The 22,632-nt window shown below is 33.8% G+C and overlaps 1 protein-coding gene across 1 annotated transcript in view; it reads right to left on the bottom strand.

Moving 5' to 3' along the window:
- Window positions 1–22,632, bottom strand: part of bmp1a (bone morphogenetic protein 1a) — a 91,486-nt gene that overhangs the window by 34,683 nt on the left and 34,171 nt on the right. Inside the window, exons 2-6 of the mRNA XM_051117661.1 lie at window positions 22,434–22,547; window positions 21,511–21,651; window positions 18,260–18,377; window positions 14,119–14,297; window positions 10,567–10,672 (exon numbers count right to left, since the gene is read on the bottom strand). Of these exons, the coding sequence (XP_050973618.1) occupies window positions 10,567–10,672; window positions 14,119–14,297; window positions 18,260–18,377; window positions 21,511–21,651; window positions 22,434–22,547 (658 nt within the window). The remainder of the gene's footprint in view (window positions 1–10,566; window positions 10,673–14,118; window positions 14,298–18,259; window positions 18,378–21,510; window positions 21,652–22,433; window positions 22,548–22,632) is intronic.

Raw genomic sequence — 22,632 nt, 5'->3', positions numbered from 1 at the left:
CTCCATTAAAAAAACATTCAAAATCTTACTGATCCCAAACTTTTGAACAGCAGTGTACATCAGATACGCAGTAGTATTCCCTTTCTTTCTTTATTATTATTTTTTTTTTTTTAAAAAAAGAAAAGTAATTGAATTACAGTAATTAATTACATAGTAATTACACCCAACACTGCATATGGAATATAATAATGTGAAATTGAAGGACTAGAGAGGTTTGAGATTGTTTATAATGCACACATTTCTTATTGAATACACAACTGGAGAGAAAAGTACAAAATGTGATGCACAGAAACAATAAAAATGCAATGAAAACTTTATTTCATTTAATTTAGAAAAAAATCACAAATGGTAATAAAGTTTAAGTAATTCAGTGTTGTATTCAGGTGTTTTGTGAAAGGTGTCATGTTCTTGGATGATAAGACAGACTAGTTGTAGTAATTTTTTGGCAATGATATTTCAACTGAACAATTTCACATATTACTACTCCATCCAGTATTGATGCACCGAAATGCATCACAATTCTATCACAAAATAGAAAATTCAGTATGCAACTGGATGCACCATACTGAAAATACATGTTTCTCAATAATCAATTAATTAATCAAATATATTTAATAATCAACTCTCCTTTCTAAAGTGTTTTTTTTCTAGCTGATTATTGAGTTTCCGAACTTTGATTGTCTTTGAGACAAATGTAATTTTACATGGCATTATTATTTACAAGTGATTACATGAGACATTATACATTTCATTAAGTTGTTCTGTTTCTTTCAGCATGCTTTCTGATGTTTATTTGGTGCTATAACTAGTAGTAAAGAGGAAGAGATGATCAATTCATGTGATGCTTGAACTGATGCGGCTACAGCGATGTCAAGCTACAATAAAAAGTGGCAAAACCACAATTATTGTTTGTATTTTTGACAAAAATACAGAATTTGAAAGCAGGGAGTTTCATATCAAAAGTAACAAAGCACAAAGCTTATTGCGATTATTTAATGGCGCTTGTGCTACAAATAATTCATAGTGAAGTTCACACAACAGAAAACAGCACAGACTAAAAGATCTTGAGATTTAAGAATCCATAGCAAAATTGATTAAAAACAAGAAATCCATATACTTAATCCAGCACTAATGTGAAATGTTTATCTGTTGGAGTTTATACACGTTGTGTCATAAAACAGACGCTGACACAGTGAAAACATGCCATTGGAAAGCGCTAAGTAAACATCACTGTTTCGGTCAATGATTTCGGCCCTCGACTATTTCAGTCTAAATCAAAAATTACTGTTTTGGTTACCAGTATTTTGGATATTGTGACAATGCTAGTTTACTTTGGTTACTAACATTTGTTTCAGGTGATTTGATCAGCTAAGACAGATTGCAGTTTACATCTGACTTTAATAGGTCTCGAATGAGTCTGTGAACACAAATGTTTCAAGTATATGTGTAGCCTTTTCCAAACATTTCCAAAAAGATTTATCACGTTTTGTTTCAGATTACCTGTTACACAGCAGGACGCATTCACATTTACACCACAAACCAGTTGCGGGACCGGCCCGGACCACCTCTGAATGAGGTTTAAAGGGGGCAGATCACAAACAAACCAATCAACAGGAGTCTGGATGATGATGACTCAAACCATAATGAAACCCCAATGGTTTGATGAGTCTACATGGTGTTTTTGAGCTCAGCACCGCTGACACAAAAACAATGAACTTTCTTAGGACACTCACTAAATCCAGTGGGCCGAGTGACCACTAAACTGGCAGCCTAAACATGACCTGAATTCATGTTCTACTTGGCAACCGTCACACGGCACAATAGCCTCATGTGTGACGTCACGGGTCTCCTGATTGGCCGCTCCAGGCCTGATGCTTCCTTAAAAGTCATGACATCATATGGTTGTAATTGAGCTGTAAACAAAAGAATTGTCGGGTAAATATGGAACAGATTTGAGCTTTCCAACACGTCCTGTTCTTCAGTCCTACTAACCCTAGCAGGAAAAGAAAAGAAAAAACAAAAAAAACGTGCTCAGTTCAGCAAAGAGTGATTCAGTATCAAAAACCTGTCTGTTTTCTCGCCCTTCTTTTCATACTTTGACACTCTTTGCTAGTTTATCGTCGAGCTTTTCACTCGCCGGTGGCCAGCGAGGGTCTGCTCATTTGTTCGTTCCCATGGGAACCTTCCAGTCAACAGCAGGCATGTTCAAATAGGGAACGATGGCCTTTCCAGAGCTCAACTACAAGCTTTACATGAGAGGAATCAGCAGAGAAATGCAACCCTCATTTCAAGTAAATAAACACTGCAGTGATTTAAATATGTACTCAGGTAAGACAAATTAAAGACACTTGCAACTACCAGAGCTTTAAAAGATAAAATTTAATTTTTTTCTAACTTCAATTAAAAGATAAAAGATAAAAAACAACTATATCTGTGAATCTCATGAACGCTTTAAAGATGAATTCCAGTTTATATAGTGAAAGAGTACAGGATGGATTTATTTATTTATTTAAATTACACTTTTTTATTTTAAAATTGAATTACACTTTTAATAAAATACTAATCATAAACATTTTTATCGATAAAGATTAACGATGATGATGATGATGATGATGATTATTATTGTTTCTGCTGAATGATTTCTAATATTCCCAAAATGTAAAAAAAAAAAATATGTTGTCAAAATGTACACAAAGAATTTACATTATATTTGATATTTGAATTTATATATATATATATTTACCAGTTATCTGTTTGTAAACATTCAGGATGTGCGCGCATCATGGTTGCAGAAAACCCGTGAGAGATAGCCTTTACGGCGAAAGAATTACATGGATACGGTACAAATTACTTAGATTTAAAAAGAGTATAGATTATAATGATCAGATGTCATTTTCAAGATGTTATTCGCATATTACAAGAGCTTGTCACCCAGCGATAAGCACTGTTATTCAACAAAATTGACATTGGATAGTGGGATAATCTTACAGATCCAAAACAGGGATGATGTTTTTTTTTTTTGTGGGCGGTTCAAGTGGCAGTCTATGGAGCCATGGTATAAAAGAATAAAAAAAGGTAAATTTGATTTTATATTTCGAAATTCTTACTTTATTACTGACTTTATTAATACTGACTTCAGTTCCGAGATCTCACAACTCTAGAGGAAAAACAACTCATCATTCTCTCTTTTCCCTTCGGCTCAGAGTTTATATCCCACACCTCTGGCTTTTTTTCCCCATCAGAATTAACAAACTCACTAGTTTTGTTAAATCGAATTACAAAGTCCACATTAGGAGATATAAACTTGCATTTGTGAGAAAAAAATGTCAGAATTGTGTGATAAAATAAAAAATGTTATGTAAAAATGTTAATAGTAATTGGTTTAAATATTTCCTGCTGTAACTGTAGGGCTAATGCAATACATCCTCTATGAACAGCATATGTGAATATTATGTAGACCTATTGTCTAAATCAAATTTATGCTTTAAAAGTAGAGTAATCATAGCAGTTTTCATCCATAGTCTGTTTAAACATCTGCGATTAGATTCAGATGGCATCTTTGATGACAGTATTCAATACAAATTATTTGCATTCTGATTTTAACATCAAAAGGCACAAAAATATATATTTTTTCTCTTATTCCATAGATTTTACCTGTTTACCTCCACTTGTTACCAGTGTTTTTCTGCAACCATTATGCACGCGCAGCTGCAAGTGGTGTCACTGTGACGTCTACTCCAAATTGGTCTACATAATCCCATATATTTAAAATATAAAAAAAATATATTTTTAATACAATTAAAAAACATTATTATTATTATTCTTATTATTATTATATTATTTGTTCCCCCCATAGTAAATATTCACTTTTCACTATTTAAATAGTTTTCACTATTAAATAATACATAATGATAAATAAAATAAAAAATACTTTTTCAAAAATCGTATTATTAAATAATATTATTTTATTGATATAACACATTTATATAAAATAAAATATTTATTTAGCATAGTATTTTTATTGCTGATTGTAAAAAAATAAAATACTTAAAATATCACTATATATTTAGTGTGTTTTTCAATATGTTTATTAGAGTAATAAGACTAAGTCATGAGAATCACTTTGTACATTAATGGGGAAAAAAGCTTAAAAAAAGCTTAAAAGTATTACATTACTGTGAAAATGTGGAAGAAAATGTTACTTGAAAATAATGGAAAAAAATGTCATTTTTCTTTTTTCAAAGTTCTTTTTATTTATGTGAAATGGTATTTTTAATCTTTTGATTTTATGGAGAAATGTGACCTGGGCATGTTTTTGTAAGTTTCAGCCGTATTGTGAGTCTGTGAGTACAGAGCTGAACAGTAGATGTGTGGGTGAGCGCTAGCGTTAGCGCTCGGCTGGTGTCATCTCACACTGAAGACATACTGCAAGCTCTTTATTTGCTTTTGGCTCAACTTGCCAGCACCAGTTTCAAGAAGAAAAAGCTCTGTGAGCAGGGTGGGTGGAAAGGGGGCCGGGAGACAAAGGAGGAGGTCGGAAAACATGCCCCAGACAAAAAGCTAGGAGGCTCACCCGCTTCTCCGGGAGAAAAGTTTAAGAAAAAAAAACCTGAGGGAAGGCCATGAAATCCTCCCGATACAAGTGCAATCAAAGAGCCTGTCTTCCCACGGAGATTTACAGTACGAGTGCTCTTCAAACACAGCAGGGACGATGGGAAAAAAAGACAACAGGACAGTGGACAAACACTGAACGCAGCGACTGTTAGCTTCTCTCAAGCGAGCTTTCTGATGTCCTTCTTGCAAAGTCAAGAAACATAAATCCATGTAGCTTACCCTTTAATTTCTAAAGAAAAAAAATCAAGAGAGGAGGAATATATGATAAACCCAGAGAATCTAGTAATCATTTAATAATCATGGGTGGCTCTGAAATGAGAGGAAGCCCTGGATGAGTTCGCCATGTCGTCTATATCTGCTCTGTGCTATACTTAACTCTGGGATTGAGTTTTCCAGCACCCTCCCAGAAGATGGTTTACAGACACGGAAACCAGTCCTTGTAGTGTCCTTGCTAACAAATAAATAAAACTTACATCCTCGCCATACCTCTCACACTATATTTGGAATATGTAAGGCATTACTAAAAACTGATACTCCATATTTACCATTTTTATTCTGAAATGGCTTAAACAGGCAGGATTTTCACTAGAACATAAGCATTTCAAAAGTAAAACTCCAGTTTAAAATAACAAAGGCATGATGAAGTATTACATTTTTCAGTCACAGTTTATTTTATGGTCCAATTCTCACTATTAACAAACTATTAAATACGACTTCTGCCTCAGTAAACTCCTAATTTGCTGCTTGTTAATAGTTAGTAAGGTAGTTGTTAAGTTTAGGTACTGGTTAGGATTAGGGATGTAGAATATGGTCATGCAGAATATGTGCTTTATAAGTAGGGTACAACGAGGCTAAAGGCGCCTTTGATATTATTTTCCTCTAAACCACTAGATGGCACAAAAACGTGGCATAGCACTTTCTAAAACATTCGCTTTTAAAGATGCACGTGCAAATCTGTCTGATCCTTGACACGATCGCAGACAGCAGTGCGAAGTTGATTCTGTGCTTACTTGATCTAATATTTGATGTTTTTTTAAAATGTAGATTTAAGTAGCAAATGAAAATCACTAAACTTAATGCATATATTTTGAGACAAATGCCTTCTTTGTGATTTTCAGTTTTGTTTAAGCTGATTAAAGCAGTTTTTAAATAACGAAAGAATATGTAAAAATATGGTATTTGGGATAAAAGCACCCCTGCTGTCGGGGCAAAAAGGCACAATAATTAACATGGTAATTAATAAAAGGCTGCCTTTTCCATTTGTTTACATGACATGGTTAGATTCAGATGGTAAATATCATATATTATGTTGGGTGTCCATCTAATAAAATATATATAATAAATATATAATAAAATATCATTTGTTGATACTACTGTAAATCTATATTAATTAATTATTATTATGGGATCCCCTTCAATGCTTTCAGAATCTTTACATTTTAAAATTATTTTGTTAATGTATTTTAAAATATATTAACATATTTCAATGACAATATATTTATTGAACAAAAATTAATTATTTTATTTATCAAAATAATCAGAAAATAGTACAAACTTGCTAAAGTGATTGTTTTGAACAAGTATTAACTTACACATCATAAAAAAAAACAACAAACAACAACAACAAAAAAATATATATATATATATATTATTTTAGCTAAAGTATTTATATCAATACTGTGAGCCTTTTACCCCGTGCCACCTCATACATTTATGAGATTTTTAAACAAAATGAACAATTTGTATGATTTATTTTCACACAAAATCTGTTGCTCCATAAATGTTCAAAACAAACTTTTTTTTTCTGCAATCATACATTTTGGCTCGCAGTGAAAAGCACATTTTTTCTTAAGGTGTGCCTTTAACTAGTTGTATGATGATATTTAAAATAAAATAAAATAAAATAAAATAAAATAAAATAAAATAATAAAATAAATGGCACTTGTTTTTAAGAAATAATATGCTTATGTAAGGTCAATGTTATGTATTCAGCCTTACTTCCAACTTGGAAATTGTGTAAACAAAAAATGGAACATGAACTTAACACAAATCCTCACACAAACAGAGAGAGATCTTCACCTTAAAACACTCTAACACAGGTATTATCAAAAAAAAAAAAAAAAGATCCTTTCTTGAGCCCTGCAGCTATAAACAAACTGCAATTTGTTCAAAAAAACCCAATATGGATGACAAAGAGAACAGGAGAGAGTGAGACGGGGAGAGGAGAACGAAAACAGAGGAAACAGATGTTTCTCATATAGACGTGTGTTTGCGTGTGTCTCGACTTGTGTTACGCTCGCTCTGGGGGAATGTTGCCTGTAGGCTGTCAAAACTAGTCAGGAGAAACTTTTGATAAATACATGAAATGGGAATAACATTTTACAATCCCATCAACAGAGCCTTTTGAAGATGATCCAAAAGATTCTGTACAGGAAGATAGCGAGTATAAGACGTCTTAATCTACAGCTAACATTTCGTTTTCTCATATATAACATGCTGTAGTGTTTCTTCAAGATTAAATATAGGCTAAATCCAAAATCTAACTTACACAAACACTACCATTCGAAAGTCTGCTCACCAAGGCTGCATTTATTTGACTAAAAATACAATAAAATCAGTAATATTGTTAAATATTATTTCAATTTAAAATAACTGTTTTCTGTGTGAATATATTGCAAAATGCAATTTATTCCTGTGATCAAAGCTGAATTTTCTGCATCATTCAGAAATCATTTGAATATGCTGAAACATTTCTGATTATTATCAATGTTTAAAACTAATTTAATTTAATTATTTTTGATGAAAACCATATTCAATCTAGAAAGTCTTTACTGTCACTTTTGATTAATTTAATTAATTTTTCTTAAGTAAAGTTACATTCACAGTATGAGGGCTTTGTAATATCATAACATTTTCATAACATGCTAATATGTCTTAAAGTAGTGCTGAAATTCAGTCATACTTGTGTTGTAGTATTAAGTTGTAGATTAGTATTAGCATAATAAAAAGTGTGGTGAAATAAAATTTTGTTTAGTTTTCTATAGCTAAACTCTGACATGCTTCAACAATATAAAAAAAACCCTTTCCAAAAACAACAACAGGTTGTTGCAGAAAGACAAAATGAAAGTGTCTCAAAACGTGTTTTTCTTGCTCATATCCAGAGCGACAGTGATAACAGAGTACACTTTGCTAAATGACAGGATAAGTCAGTGTGGTTTCACAGACGTCATCAACAGAAATGAATTGTTTTAGTGTGTATGTGAGCGCATTCATCTGAGGATGAAAAAAGAGGTCAGCTAGTCCACTGGGAAACAGTGCAGACAGAGATGAGAAAACCATTGGCATTAGTGTCTTTTTAGGCAAATAAATGACATCACAACACAGTTAAATGTCTTAAGATCAATGTCTAGCACATCCCACCAAATCAGAGCTCATCTGTCCTATTGCCTAAAGTAAAAATACAGATTTTTTTTTTTTTTTTTTTACACTGATAGATAAGAATTTTCAGTTATAAATAATATATTGTTTGGGTTATGACCACAAAAATAAATAAATAAATAAATAAATATAAAATGAGATAAAGCCTTTTATTTGTACAACATTATATAAATAAATAATACAATAAATATAATATATATATATATATATATATATAGATTATAGAAAACACTTTTTTTAACTACAGAAACATTTTGATATAATACTGTTTAAAAGTTGCGCATTAAAACTTTACTTTTGAAATAAATTTATACTTTTATTCAGTATATTTTATGCACTTTTATGCAGTAAATTAATCACAAGTGACAGTGAAAACATATATAATGTTATATTAAAGATTAAAGATTTCTAGTTCAAATAAATGCTGTTCTTTTAAACTTTTTAATAATTAAAAAAATATAAAGCATATAAAAAATAGCATATAAAAAATACGAAGCAGCATAAATAAATAAAACAGCACAACTGTTTTCAACTATGAAAATGTTAATAATAAATGTTATAACAATACATGTTTGCAGCAAATTGGCATATCAGAATGATCAGTAATGATGGAGTAATGATGAGGAAAATTTTGCTTTGATCACAGGAATAAATTGTATTTGACAATATATTACAATAGAAAAAAAGTTATTTTAAATTGAAATAATATTTAATAATACTACTGGTTTTACTGGATCAAATAAAAGACAGCCATGGTGTACATAAAAGACCTCGTTCAATACAATTCAATTAAAAAATTTAATTTCATTTAATTTAATTTAACTTAATTTAAATAAATCTTGCCAAACACAAACTTGTGTTTTTGACTTAATGCTCTCCCAGTGTCAGAGAGGCATGAGTAGAACCAGGAAGAGAATTAAATGTCTCGATGTCTGAACCGAGCCTTTCTACACACGGAAAACCGAGCGGCTCCGACTGCTCTGTGAACAACTGACAGGCACTGAGGAGCACAATAGCGGTGTTGTGAAAGCTCAGCAGAAAGAGTGTAAGAGGAGAGAGATGCTCAGATAGCCGTCCCACCTCAGAACTGCTGATGCCTCGCTCAGAGGTCACCCTGAGACTAACGAGAAGTGGTGCTGGAGAGACTGCGCCGAATAAAACATCATCAACATTAAATACTGAAAAGAAGAATCCTCGTCAAAAACAATCAAGATATGTGAATAGCTGAGCGCTTTGAATCGGGACTTTTAGAGGTATAAAAGAAAATTCTTCAGAAGCATTTTTAACATTCGCAAGTTGACATGACATAATAAAATTGACAAAGAAAAAAAACAGATTTCAGAGAGATCCGTCTCACACAATTATGAAGAAAAAATAACTCCAGTGCAGTGGAATACAAAAACACTTTGTTAGTGAACCTGTTGTAGTGAACCTGTGTTTTCCTAAAGGAATAGTTCATCTAAAAATGAAAATCTTTTGTTATGTGATGTGTGTGATGTTATTTGATATTTAGAAAGGTTTGAAGAACTGTTTCGCAGCTCTTGCCATATGATGACAGTTATATATTAAACACTGATTATATTGTTTCCTTTTAAAGCTCATTTCTAGTCCTAGTCCATATTTATGTTTTCTAAAGTCTCTTCTGCTCACCAAGCCTGATTTTATTTGATACAAAGCACAGCAAAAACAGTAAAATTCTAAAATAGTTTTTCTATTTAAAATAACTGTTTTCTAGTTGAATATATTTTAAAATGTAATTTATTCCTGTGATTTCAAAACTGAAATTTTTCAGTCATTCTAATATGCTGATTTGCTGCTCAAAAACATTATTATTATTATTAGTAGTAGTAGTAGTATTATGCTGAAATCAGCTGATTAGAAATTTTCAGGTTTCTTTGATGAATAGAAAGTTCAGAAGAACAACATTTATGTGAAATAGAAAATTTTGTAACATTATAAATGTCTTTATCATCACTTTTGATTAATTTAAAGCATCCTTGCTAAATAAAAGTATTCATTTCTATAACCCCCTATATTAATTTCTATAACCCCCTATAACCCCCTTTTCTATAACAAAAAATATATATATACTCAATTGTTTTAAATACTGATGATAATAATAATAATAATAATAATAATAATGTTTTTTGAGCAGCAAATCAGAATATTAGAATGATTTCTGAAGGATCATGTGACATTGAAGAATGGAGTAATGATGCTGAAAATTCAGCTTTGATCACAGGAATAAATTACATTTTTAAATATATTCAAATAGAAAGCAGTTATTTTAAATAGTAAAAATATTTCAGAATTTTCCTGTTTTTGCTGTACTTTGGATCAAATAAATGCAGGCTTGGTGAGCAGAGAGGCTTCTTTAAAAACATTAAAAATCTTACTGTTCAAAAACTTTTGACTGGTAGTGTATATTTATTAAATATGATTGAATTAAGGGGTGAAAATTTTGGAATAATGAGGGAAATTATTAAAAATATGACAATACTTAGAGGTTCTTACCTAGAAAAAGTGTTTCTTGCATAGTGCATGATGCTGTCAAAGTCATAGACCTCTCCGAGTGAGTCCACCTCACCAGGCTCCATCTTCAGGAAGTTGTACTCCTGTCCTATGAGATGAAACCGAGAATGAGACTCCAGAGAATGAGAAAGAATCACAAATCATTATTATATGATCACATTTTATGGATTCTTTGATTATTCTGTTCATTATTATATATTATACTGCATTTTTTTTTAGTATGTCAGAGAGTATGTTCAATAAATCAGAGCATTGTGTGTCCAAAATGCACTGGGAAAATTCCCAAATATTCCAGGGTGGTTCATATGGCAACAGCACAAACGCTCACGCAGCACACTTCCTGTTTGCTGCCACAAATTGCAACACACTCCAATAATGTGCTTCAAAATATTACATATAATAAAAAGGTTAAAATGCAAAACAGTTACAAATAATATTTTTATAGCCTCTATCATCTACAGCGGCAGACATTATTTATGAATCTCCCCTCTCTCTGCTGAGAATTATTCTGCGCCATATAATGAGTCTGTAATGAGCTCCATTTGCACAGATGTCTAACGACAGCCATTATTTCAGCATATCTTGTTCATTAATGCTGCCTAAAAAGTGTGAAAATTTTCGGGCTTTTCATCAGACGGATCTCAGGCGCACAGCTGGTCGCGAGTCAAAATATGCCACGGTTGACGTATTTCTAGACGCACGGGGGCCTCGCAAATATTTGAACACTTCAATCATACTTAAAAGGCCTGAGATTGACTGCTTTCGATATAAAATACCATAAAACAACTGCCTTCTGCAAACAAGTGATAGAATTTCTCCATCGTTTTGGCTTAATGGCTTTTCATAAGCTGATGTTTTGGTGATTTTTAGTGGAGGCGTGACGTCAGTTGTACTCAGGTTCACACAGGTGTCCCTTCAGAGAAACCACGGGTGTAGAGAATCACATTGACTATCAACATGATCCACTAATCTTTCATAATCGCAAAGGGTTGCAAAATTGTATTGTATTGTATGTGTCACAGAACAATTATTTCATGTGAAATGTTCTGCTTTGAAAAGTGTGTTAGATAACACCTTACTTAAAGCCTTCAAATAATGCATTATTAAAGTAGTAATTTATTGGTACATCTTTAGAAAGTATTAAGCATTAAAACAAGACAAACCTTCACATATTATAATGGATTTTAACTCTGCTGATGGCTGTTTCTAAAAAGATATAATGCATTAAAACCTAGATTATGAATGCTTTTATAATGCATTATACCAAAGGCTTCAAGTAATGTGTTACCATGGTTTATTTCTTTCAAATAAATGCCATTCACTGTGATATTTTGCTGTCAAAAGCACTTTTTAAGGGGAGACACTGCAGGCAAAAACACCTGTCAAGTTTGAGTTTTTTTTTTTTTAAGACTTGTAGAAAGAAAACATCCAAAAGACACTATCAAGTGTTTCTTTTATAGCACTTTATCTATTTGTATCAATAGATTTCATTTAAAATACATATTTTTAAAGGCCGTTTTCTCAAAATGAGTTTTTTTTCTCCTACACTGAGCCATAAATCTCCACTTCAGTAGCACTTACACACACCAAACTTAACATTTTTATTCCTGTCCACATTCTGAGTTTTTACACAGGGATTTGTTTATATATAATTTGCTTGATTATATACAACATTTTATTCCCACAAAAATTTGAAAACGTACTGTTTTCTGTCTATTCTGAATTAATATATATATTTTTTTGAATCATGGTTTGACAAAAATGAGATACCCAAAATTCTCTCTGTAAAAACTTTAATATGTCAAAAAAAAAAAGAAAAAGAATTTTGAAACTGACTTCATCCCATGTTTAGACTTTTATGTACTAGACATTTATGCAAATTAGTGCATATTTCATTAAATAATGCCTGATTTGCATATTTAAACCTTTAAACATTTTAGAAAACTTTTAATAATCATTCAACTGGGTGAGTAAGGTGATAACTGTCAGGGGTTATTTTTATCCTATTCACCTGTAGAGTCTCTACTTAAGTGCTTTCTTGTAGAAAAACATTTAATTTCTTCACCCTTATTGTTCCAAACCTTATTATTATTATTATATTAACTGTAACACAAAAGTTGACATTTGTAAAGAATTGTTACGCAGCTCTTATATAATGATAGTAATATTGACCAGCACCTCTTAATCTGACAAAAATACACCAAAAAAGCAAAATATAATATATGTATAAATCTTTCTATATTCCTGAGCTCATATGATGTAACAGACTGAAATTTAATTAATTAAACTCTGATAATATTGCCTGCGTCTGAAGCTCTAGTCCTAATCCAGATCATGGCCACTATGAACTGTTGTTTTATTGCAAGAGTTGCATAAATATTTTTCAAAAGTTATACTTACAGTTGAAGTCAAAAGTTTACATACACCCTGTAGAATCTACAAAATGTTAATTATTTTACCAAAATAAGAGGGATCATACAAAATGCATGTTATTTTTTATGTAGTAATGACCTGAATAAGATATTTCACATAGGAGATGTTTACATTTAGCCCACAAGAGAAAATAATAGTTGAATTTATAAAAATGACATTGATAAAAATTCTTCAGGTCCCACAAATTCTTTGGTTTTTTAGCGTTTTTGTGTATTTGAACTCTTTCCAACAATGACTGTATGATTTTGAGATCTATCTTTGCACCCTAAGGAAAACTGATGGACTCAAATGCAACTATGGCATACGGTTCAAATGTTCACTGATGCTCCAGAAGAAAAAAAACAAAAACAAAAAAAAAACATGCATTAAGAGCTGGGGGGGTAAAAACTTTTGAAAAGAATGGAGTTGCATTACATTTTTCTTATTTTGGCTAAATATTATATCACCCTCCAGCTTAATGCATTGTGTTTCCTTCTGAAGCATCAGTGAGCGTAATAAAATAATTGAAATAGTTACACTACTTATTACATTTGAACAGGGTAACTTGTAATCTGTAACCTATTACATTTCCAAAGTAACCTTCCCAACATTGATTATATTTTACGAATATTGAAGCATACAGATTTGGAACTAGGGTGAGTGAATAATAAACTATTTCATGTGATATTTTGCTTTTGAAAGCACTTTTATCTTGAGTGTCAATACATTTTAGGTCAACTGTATTTTAATCACACTGTTTTAACCAGCAGTCGGGGTTATGAGGTCTTAGGTAAAAGTAACACTGTTTTGCCCAGCATTGATCAGAAATGAGTGCAGCGGTGGATTTGTGCTGAGCTCAGCACTCAAGAATTTGTTTTATAAAGTAGGCCGTGTCGTTCCAAGCAAATGCTGTAACAGCTGCTTCTTGGAAACTGGTACAACATCGTCTTTTATGTTTGCTGTTGCTGTGTTGACCTCACTTCTCTGTGTGTTATCACGATACATGTCTTCAGTTAGCAATACACGTTATGTAATTGGCGCACAGGCCATTAATATTGTATTTGAATCTTGACTGTTTCACACAAATGTGAGCGATATGTTGCTGCTGTCATTTTTTCCTACCTGGCTGAATGTTGTCCCGTATGATACTGACATGATCGTCTCTGTCGGGTCGCGTGTGCTCGTGCCAGAATCCGATCACGTGACCGAGCTCATGCACCACAATCCCAAACTTATCACAGTTCTTCCCGATGGATATGGCCTGCGGACCCCCTCCTCTCCGGCCCACATACGAACAGCACCTGCAGACGTTTATAACATCACAGTTCATATTCAATAGTAATGCTTGATTAATATTTCAGTTCATGTGATTCATCACAGTTAGTGATTTCCGTGATTACAAAAAGATTTCATATATATACAAATTTTGTCATACTTTCCCAGATGTGTTTTTATGCATTATGATGATATCTGGATAATATAATATAATATAATATAATATAATATAATATAATATAATATAATATAATATAATATAATATAATATAATATAATATAATATAATATAATATACATTTTCTGGATGATATTTCACCTCCCCAAAAATATTATAATAAAAAGCTGAAATTGTATTAATTTAGGAAATAATATAAAATAATATAATATAATATAATATAATATACACCCCCCAAAAAAACACATTATTATAAAAATATAATATAATATAATATAATATAATATAATATAATATAATATAATATAATATAATATAATATTATATAATATAATATAATATAATATAATAGCATTTATTATTTATACACTTTAATATTAAAAGGTTTTAAATGGTATAGTATTCATATTCAATGTATAGATACTTGATTTAATAAATATTTATAATTAATTATTTGAAAAAATATTATATTAATGGTATTTTATTAACATATTAATTGTAATTACAAGATAAAACCTATTTTAGGACCACTGATATTTATTTAATCTTAATCTATATATATATATAAAATGCTGGTATTTATTATGAAACACTTTAACAATGTGCTTAAAATATTTACTACAATAAAGGGGGTAAAACACTGTTACAAATAATTTTTTATAGGCTATATCATTAGTTAATTTCTAAAGTCAGTATTATTTATAAATATACAATCATAAAGAAATTGAAACACTAAAGTAAATATACTAAGTATAAAAAACTAGACTTATTAACTACATTTTTTTTAATATATATATTTTTACAGAAAATTACTGTAAAACAATAACAATGAAATCATCTCATTTCATGATATCTTTCAACAAAATTGTCATACATTCAGTTTTACAAAAGAAACAGTACCACAATGTATAATTATATAATTTTTTGTTACATTATACTAATAAAATAAGCCTCACTGTCTTTATCCAAAATATAATTACTTTTTCCCTTTAAAATTTGAGTGAAACCCTCTTCTTATCTTGCATCATGTAATATATTTATGTGAAAACAGGCCTCTTTTTATTGCTTCTCAACAACACATGCAAGCCGCGTCACAAACTAAAACAGAACACAACGTGAACTCGAACAAAATGTCATGCATCGTTTGTTTTGTAAGTTTGCTTAGAGCTACGTGTTGCAAAATCCAGAGAGAAACAGGGGAGTCTGTGCACGGCGTCGCAGCAGTAAGACACACACCGACACACAAAACACACAATCAAACGATCCCTTTCTCAAAGCGCCGGGATATGTGGGAGAAAAACTGCTGAGAGCTCGCTCGCCGGCGATCTGCGCACACACATCCGAACCCACATGTGCAGCCTGTGTGGGTGCAAAAGATCAGTCTTTAATTACGGAGCAGCCAGTGGCTCGCTCCAGAAACTCTGCCTTGAACTTTGCACAGAACGACAGGAATCGCCTGAACACGCACACATACACACTGGGGCTCATCAGAGCATGGGTTACCCATTGGCAACTACTGCTGCATGTAAAGGAGAAAAAATCTTAATGTTTCATCACCTCCACACACACAGAGAGAGAGAGTGTTTCTATGTCCATCATGGCCTGCAGTGAGACATAAAGGCCCCCTGTACTTCCACAAAACTGAAATGCCTGGCAAAGCCTGTGCAGCGCTATATTTCATGAAGTTTCCCCTCGCTGCCCGACCGCAACGGCACGTCTACTTAAACAGTGAGAAAGCAAACAGTCTGTTACATTTGTCTCTGTCAGTATGACTTTCTTTCTTCGTTTGTAAACAAGTTCACTGAGGAAATCGCTGGTTTAGTTTTGTATTCGGCTCACTTATAAATTTTAGCAGTATGAGAGATTGTATGCTCTGGATAATTTCCCAAAGGGAAACTTTCATTGCTCAGATCAACAGACGTTATTTATTGCTGTTTAATAGATGTTTCATTTCAGGTGTCAACATCATTTCTCTTAAAATTCATTTGGAAACAATGAAATAAAATGGACAACAATGAGAGAGTGTAGAGACAATAATACATCTAGACAAAAGATGATGAGAAATGAATGTTAATGAATAAAAGTCTGCACTGTTACAGCATTAAAGGAGAAATCTACGTCCAGAACACAAATTTACATATACCGTACTCACCCCCTTTGTCATCCAAGAGTTTTTTCAACATCCCCTAACTGTCTTGAGCCAGAACACACAGAGTTCAGTGAGAGCAAGACAAGACAAGAGCGTTTGAATAAAAAGTATTTAAATTGTATGTTTTTAATAAAAATAACCAATCGTTTTGCTAGATAAGACCCTTCCTCCTCGGCTGGGATCGTTTACAACCACATTTAAACTTGCATGTTCAAAATCAGGGCACCATATCAGTCTATTATATGGAGAAAAATGCAGAAATGTTTTCCTCAAAAAACATAATTTCTCTACGACTGAAGAAAGAAACAAACAAACATCTTGGAAGACAAGGGGTGAGTACATTATCTGTAAATTCTTATTCTGGAAGTGGACTTCTCCTTTAACTGCTGAAGTCCAACTAAAGATATACTGAAGTATATTTGATCGTGCTAAAGTAAAACTATTACAAGTATACTTTAGGTACACTTTAAATAGTTTGCATTTAAAGACTGATTTTATTTAAAGATCAGTCAATAGTCATCAACAGTGACATTAAAACATATTTTGGGGTTGTACTCCAAATGAACTTTAATTACATTTTTTTATATCAGTAAGTTTCAATATGTCAGTAAATATGTTAATAGACTCAAACTGTACTTAGTAATAAATAAGTGCATTTGAAATCTATTTCTTTTTACTATATGTTTCTATTTGGGAAGCTTTAGTAATCTCTGATTATATTTTGCATGATTTTACACACACACACACAAACAAACAAAACAAAACACTACAACTACAGCACATTTTTTCAATATTATTTGCAACAAAATCCCACCTTACCACCTCATGGGCAACCCATGTAAAGATAACAGACATTAACATGCTTGATAGTAAGACTTACATATGGAAATAACTTCAGAAATTACCAACAGAATATGCGATGATATTTAAATGCAGACGTCAACTGTCGTTCATTTTGATTTCCAGATGTGACACATCTTTGCAGATTACTTCCTCTAAATGTTCTGTGTGGTCTGTGGAGGAGCTTGCAAATGCACGGTTGTGAACGTTCATCAACCGCGCATTTCAAAAGAGCAAAATAAATCCTGTTTTCCAGCCGACAGAAGCAGCTTAAGAGCAAAACCGACGTGCCAACACGGCATCCCGGGGACTGATTTGTCTCCAACGGATGTGACCGTCAAGCTGAGCTCTGAACTTCTGCCACGCTATTGAAGCATCTACGGGGAGCCATTGTGTATGGATAAAACACACACATGTTCAGGTGACAGTCCCGTGGCGAACAGTGTGACACAAACGGCTGGTATTTCCTCAGCGAAGCATAGAGTAATCACTAGGTCAAGACACAAGAGCCCACACACACATAAACACACAAATCCGTCTGCTGGCACACAAAGCAGATAAGCGGGAACAGAGGAACGAATCGGATGGAAAACCACTTGAGCGATAAATCAGGAAGAGACTGAAAAGAAAGAGGAGAGAGTGAAAGAAAAGAGTGAAAAGCACACGCTCCACATGAGCGAGAGCCTGCAAGCCTGATTCCTTCCTGGAAGAGTCAAAGGTTTCGTCTTCCTGCTGTGGAAACTCTCTCGCACATTGACACGAAACACGGACACACTGACACACACACACCCCGTGAAGCTCACAGATATCTGTTAACTTACCCACACGGCCGGTAGGTGAAGACGATGTAGCTCTCCTCTACTGTTCTCTCAATGAACGTCACACATGTATGTTTTTCCCAGTGTCTCATGGCCTGTCTGAATATGGCTCTCTGGCTTCCTGTACAACACACACGAGACGAGTAGTGATCAGACTGACCAAACTTTTAAGGTCCTGGTAACATCTGTAGAATTTTGGCTTTTTTTGCAGATAAAAATGACCATTGTTTATTGTCAAAAGTGTGAAGACGCACAGCTCATACAGAAGCAACTTTAAATATAGCTGCAAGCAGCAATTACCGGGGTTCAAGCACTTTAAGGCATTTAAGCACATATGAAAAAAGACATTATTTAGCAAGCTTGTAACCACCTAAGTATTTTTGGTAAAACTAGGTAATTTTCCATAAAAATATTATGGTTTTTAACAGTTATGACTGTTATAGTGCCAGCTGTGGTCTGGCCCCTTTAAAACTTTGCATGCTTGTTAAGAATCACCCACCAGCTTTCATGAGGTTTTGAGTTTTCCTTTAGGCTTTATAGGATTTAGGGTAAATTTGGATAGGCCCCTTTTCTAAATGACCCCATTACAGCTTCCCAAAGGGTAAATGTCAACATTTTTGATAATTATTGGCCTACAGAGTCCAGAGAATTGTACTGCAGTGGTACAAAGGCAAAGCCGTCTGGATTGAGGAGTTCTATCGTATGATACGAATATCGCGTGTATATGCAAAAAAACGTGCAATGTACAATCGTTTATGCCCCTGAAAGTGGACGATTTCTTTCAAATTTCTCTCAGACCTTTGGGGCCGTGAGTCGAACAGGCCCAACGTGTTTTGTTCCGATCGGCCTCTGTTAACCTTGTCTAACAGGTGCTCAAACTTTGTCGGCCAATGGTGGCCATGTTTTCTTGAGATACGTAAACGTCCTTATAGACACTTGTGGCACTTTGGACATGTTGATAGGACAAGATCCATGTTTTTTTCCTGTGACCTTAGAATGAGCTCTTTAAGTGTTATAGGCATTTTACTAAAAGTGGCCCTGCCCCTTTTGAACGTTTTGGCATCCCTTTGCGACGGTGAGTCCAAAGTTAAAGTTTTTTTGATAATTATTGATCTTTACTCTTCAGAGAATCTTTCTGCACTGGTTTAGTTCCGATTACAACTAGTTTGCAAAAGGGGTTTTCAAAAAATGCGGAATACCCGAAAATCACATCAGCTCATGATCGAATCTGAGGCCTGCGTTTCGTCTGACGTGAGCATTTCAACGAGATAAGACACTTGAGCCTGCAACTGATGGTTTAGGAGTTATGAGTGATTTCGTAATTTTGTTTGCTGTAGCGCCCCTGTCAGGCCGATTGGTTTGTCTTGGTCACATTGTAGGCGGTGTGAGTACTACCATCCCTCAAGTTTCAAGTCTCTACAACTTACAGTTTGGTCTGCACAATCAGTTTTATGTGGTGATTCGCTGATCCGTGACCATTCTAACAATTACAATAGGGTTTCAGTGCTACACGCTTGAACCCCTAAAAATAAAGTTTTCTATTGGTCATAGTGGCAAATTTGCATGATCAATTTACATCCGTTGCGAAATCTGCATAGGGAAATCGCTATCTCACACAAAAATCCCATTTGTGTGGATAAATACTGAACTTATATATAACAATTCATTTTTTAAACATTTTTTTCAAGCAATGATTATGTAGCACACCAGAGAAAAAAAGACCACATTTTTTCCAGATTGTGCGAACAAGTTCCAAAGGTAGGTTTTTGACATCATCTCAATCATTTAACAAATTATTTGATTGACGGCAGTTGTTCTAGAGGTAAAGTAGTCCAGAATGAGGAGTTCTATTGTATGATCTTAATATCGCGAGTATGTGTGAAAAAACATGTGACATACTATCGTTTACACCATTGAAAAATGCAATATTGCCCCCCCAGTGGCTGATTCCTTTCAGAATTCTCTCAGTCCATTGGGGCTGTTAGTCGAACAGGCTCACCAAGTTTCATTTCAATCGGCCTCTGTAAACCTTGTGTAACAGGTGGTCAAACTTCATCGACCAATGGCGGCCATGTTTTTTTTGAGATACGCAAGTGTCCTATGTCATACATAAGTGTTCCGAGTTTGGCGAAGATTTCTCATTCCGTTCAGGAGCTATAGGCATTTTACTAAAAGTGCCCCTGCCCCTTTCAAATGTTTTGGCACCCCTTGCAACGGTGAGTCGAAAATTCAACTTTTTTTTTTGATCATTATTGATGTTCACTCTCCAGAGAATTTTTCTGCACCGGTTTGGATCCAATTAGGTGAAAAACCTAGGACTAATTCGCAAAAGTAGGTTTGTCAAAAAATGCTAAATACCCGAATCTGCATTTTCTCCGGCGTGAGCCAAGGATTTCAACAACATAAGACACTTGAGCCTGCGACTGACGGTTTAGGAGTTATGAGCGATTACGTACTTTTGTTTGCTGTAGCGCCCCCCGTCAGGCCAACTGGAGCGAGCCATCATCACATTGTAGGCGGTGTAAGTACTACCATCCTTCCAAGTTTCAAGTCTCTATGACTTTTGTCGTTTTTGATTTTTGATGAAAGTTTGGTCTGCACGATCAGTTTTATGTTGACATCGCTGATCCGTAACCATTCAAACAATTGAAATATAGTTTTACTGCTACACGCTTGAACCCCTAAAAATAAACAGTTTTCTATTGGTCATTGTGGCAAATTTGCATGACCAACTTGCATCCGTTGCAAAATCTGCATAGAAAATTTGCATAATAAATTTACAGAACAACGATAAATGCAACTGCACATTCAGATCACAGTATGCATAATTTTAACTCTTTCCCCACCATTGATGGGATTTTCCGTCATTTACAGGACAATGCTTCTTCAACACTGACGTAATTATCCAGCTTTCTGTGTTTTCACTGTTATACTGTAGGAGGCGCTATTAAACATCTTCTGAAAGAGTACTGAATACTGGGACCAAAACAAACAGTTCTTTTACAACTGAGTTCCACAAACAACTTCTTTTGAGCTCCACAAAAAAGTCAAACAAATGCAGTGACATACGGTTGGTGTGACATGAGGTTGGACTGACCGATTTTAGACACACAATTGTGTGATTTCTTCCACAAACCTGCTTTACCCACAGTATTACAATCATGCAACATAATCAAATATATGTTATCAATCATATGCTGTTGTTTTTGACTAAAACTTAAAGATAAAAAGCTGTGCATGTGTGCATGACTTACCACTGAAGTTTCCGCTGATGACGTAAGGAATGACGCCCTCGGGCCACACCCTCTCAGGTCTGGACGTCGCTGCCCTCTTCCTGCGATAGGAGCCCCGACTGGACACTGTATTGTTTGTATTCGTCTCATTGGAAAGTGAACCTACCATTTCCAACATGAGGGTTAGTTAAGAAATCTTCATTATCACAAGTTTCAGAGAAGGAGAGCTTACATTTCAACATCTTACATTTACATTTAAATATACATGTCGTCCCACCAAACCCAACTTTTGCAAAATTGTAAAGGCCTGTTCCACTAACATCTGGCAACCAGAATCAGCCCAAAATTTTAACCACCATTTCATCATTTAAGACTTAGGCCTAATTAACTTCTTTTTTTTAAATGAAGTGTTTGATATTCTTTAATCTAGATCAATAGAGCCCAAATACATTTTTGTGGCCAATGTATGTGTCATTTACAAATATGCAACTTCAAATCATCTACTGAGCTCAGCGTTATCCACTAATTCATCTGCTTCAACATTTACAGCACAGCATGTTTTTTTTTCCTATTATTTTGAATGCTAACTCCCACACACACAGACTGTACTGTACTGCACTTGTCTTATCTGATGTTGAATTCTGTCCCTTGTTTCCATTTTTTTATCATCTCATATTTTTCTCCCTACTCTGCAAACTTTCCTTCCTTCTGGGGTGAAAATGTCATAAAATTAAAGGGTAATTATGAGAAAATTTGCTGTCAATTGCAATGTGTTGTTGTGTTTGGGAATGTGGGAACTGGTTCTCGACAGGCTTTTCTCTGTTGGTTTAATAGCCTATGGCTTCAAGTTCTCTTCCTGAGTCTTTGACTGCCAATTAAGCCTGACACAAAGTTTATATAAAGCAGGCCCATGCACTCAAACTCACGCATACATGCACACTTACCCGCATCTGTGTGATTCAGAATTGTGACCGTTCTCTCAGCTAAATTCACAATGCGGTCCACTTTAAACATGCGCATATCTTCCTCATCCAGTGCAATGTCCCCGAGATAAGCAACTGAAATAAAGATAAAGACGAGTGCTTTTAATTTCTCATGCAATGGTTTTATAACAATTCATTTTTTCAAGCAATGATTATGTAG

This window comes from Labeo rohita, chromosome 8, assembly GCF_022985175.1.
Source record: "Labeo rohita strain BAU-BD-2019 chromosome 8, IGBB_LRoh.1.0, whole genome shotgun sequence".
Classification (NCBI taxonomy): Eukaryota; Metazoa; Chordata; class Actinopteri; order Cypriniformes; family Cyprinidae; genus Labeo; species Labeo rohita.
This window is presented reverse-complemented; position numbering and strand designations above follow the sequence as displayed.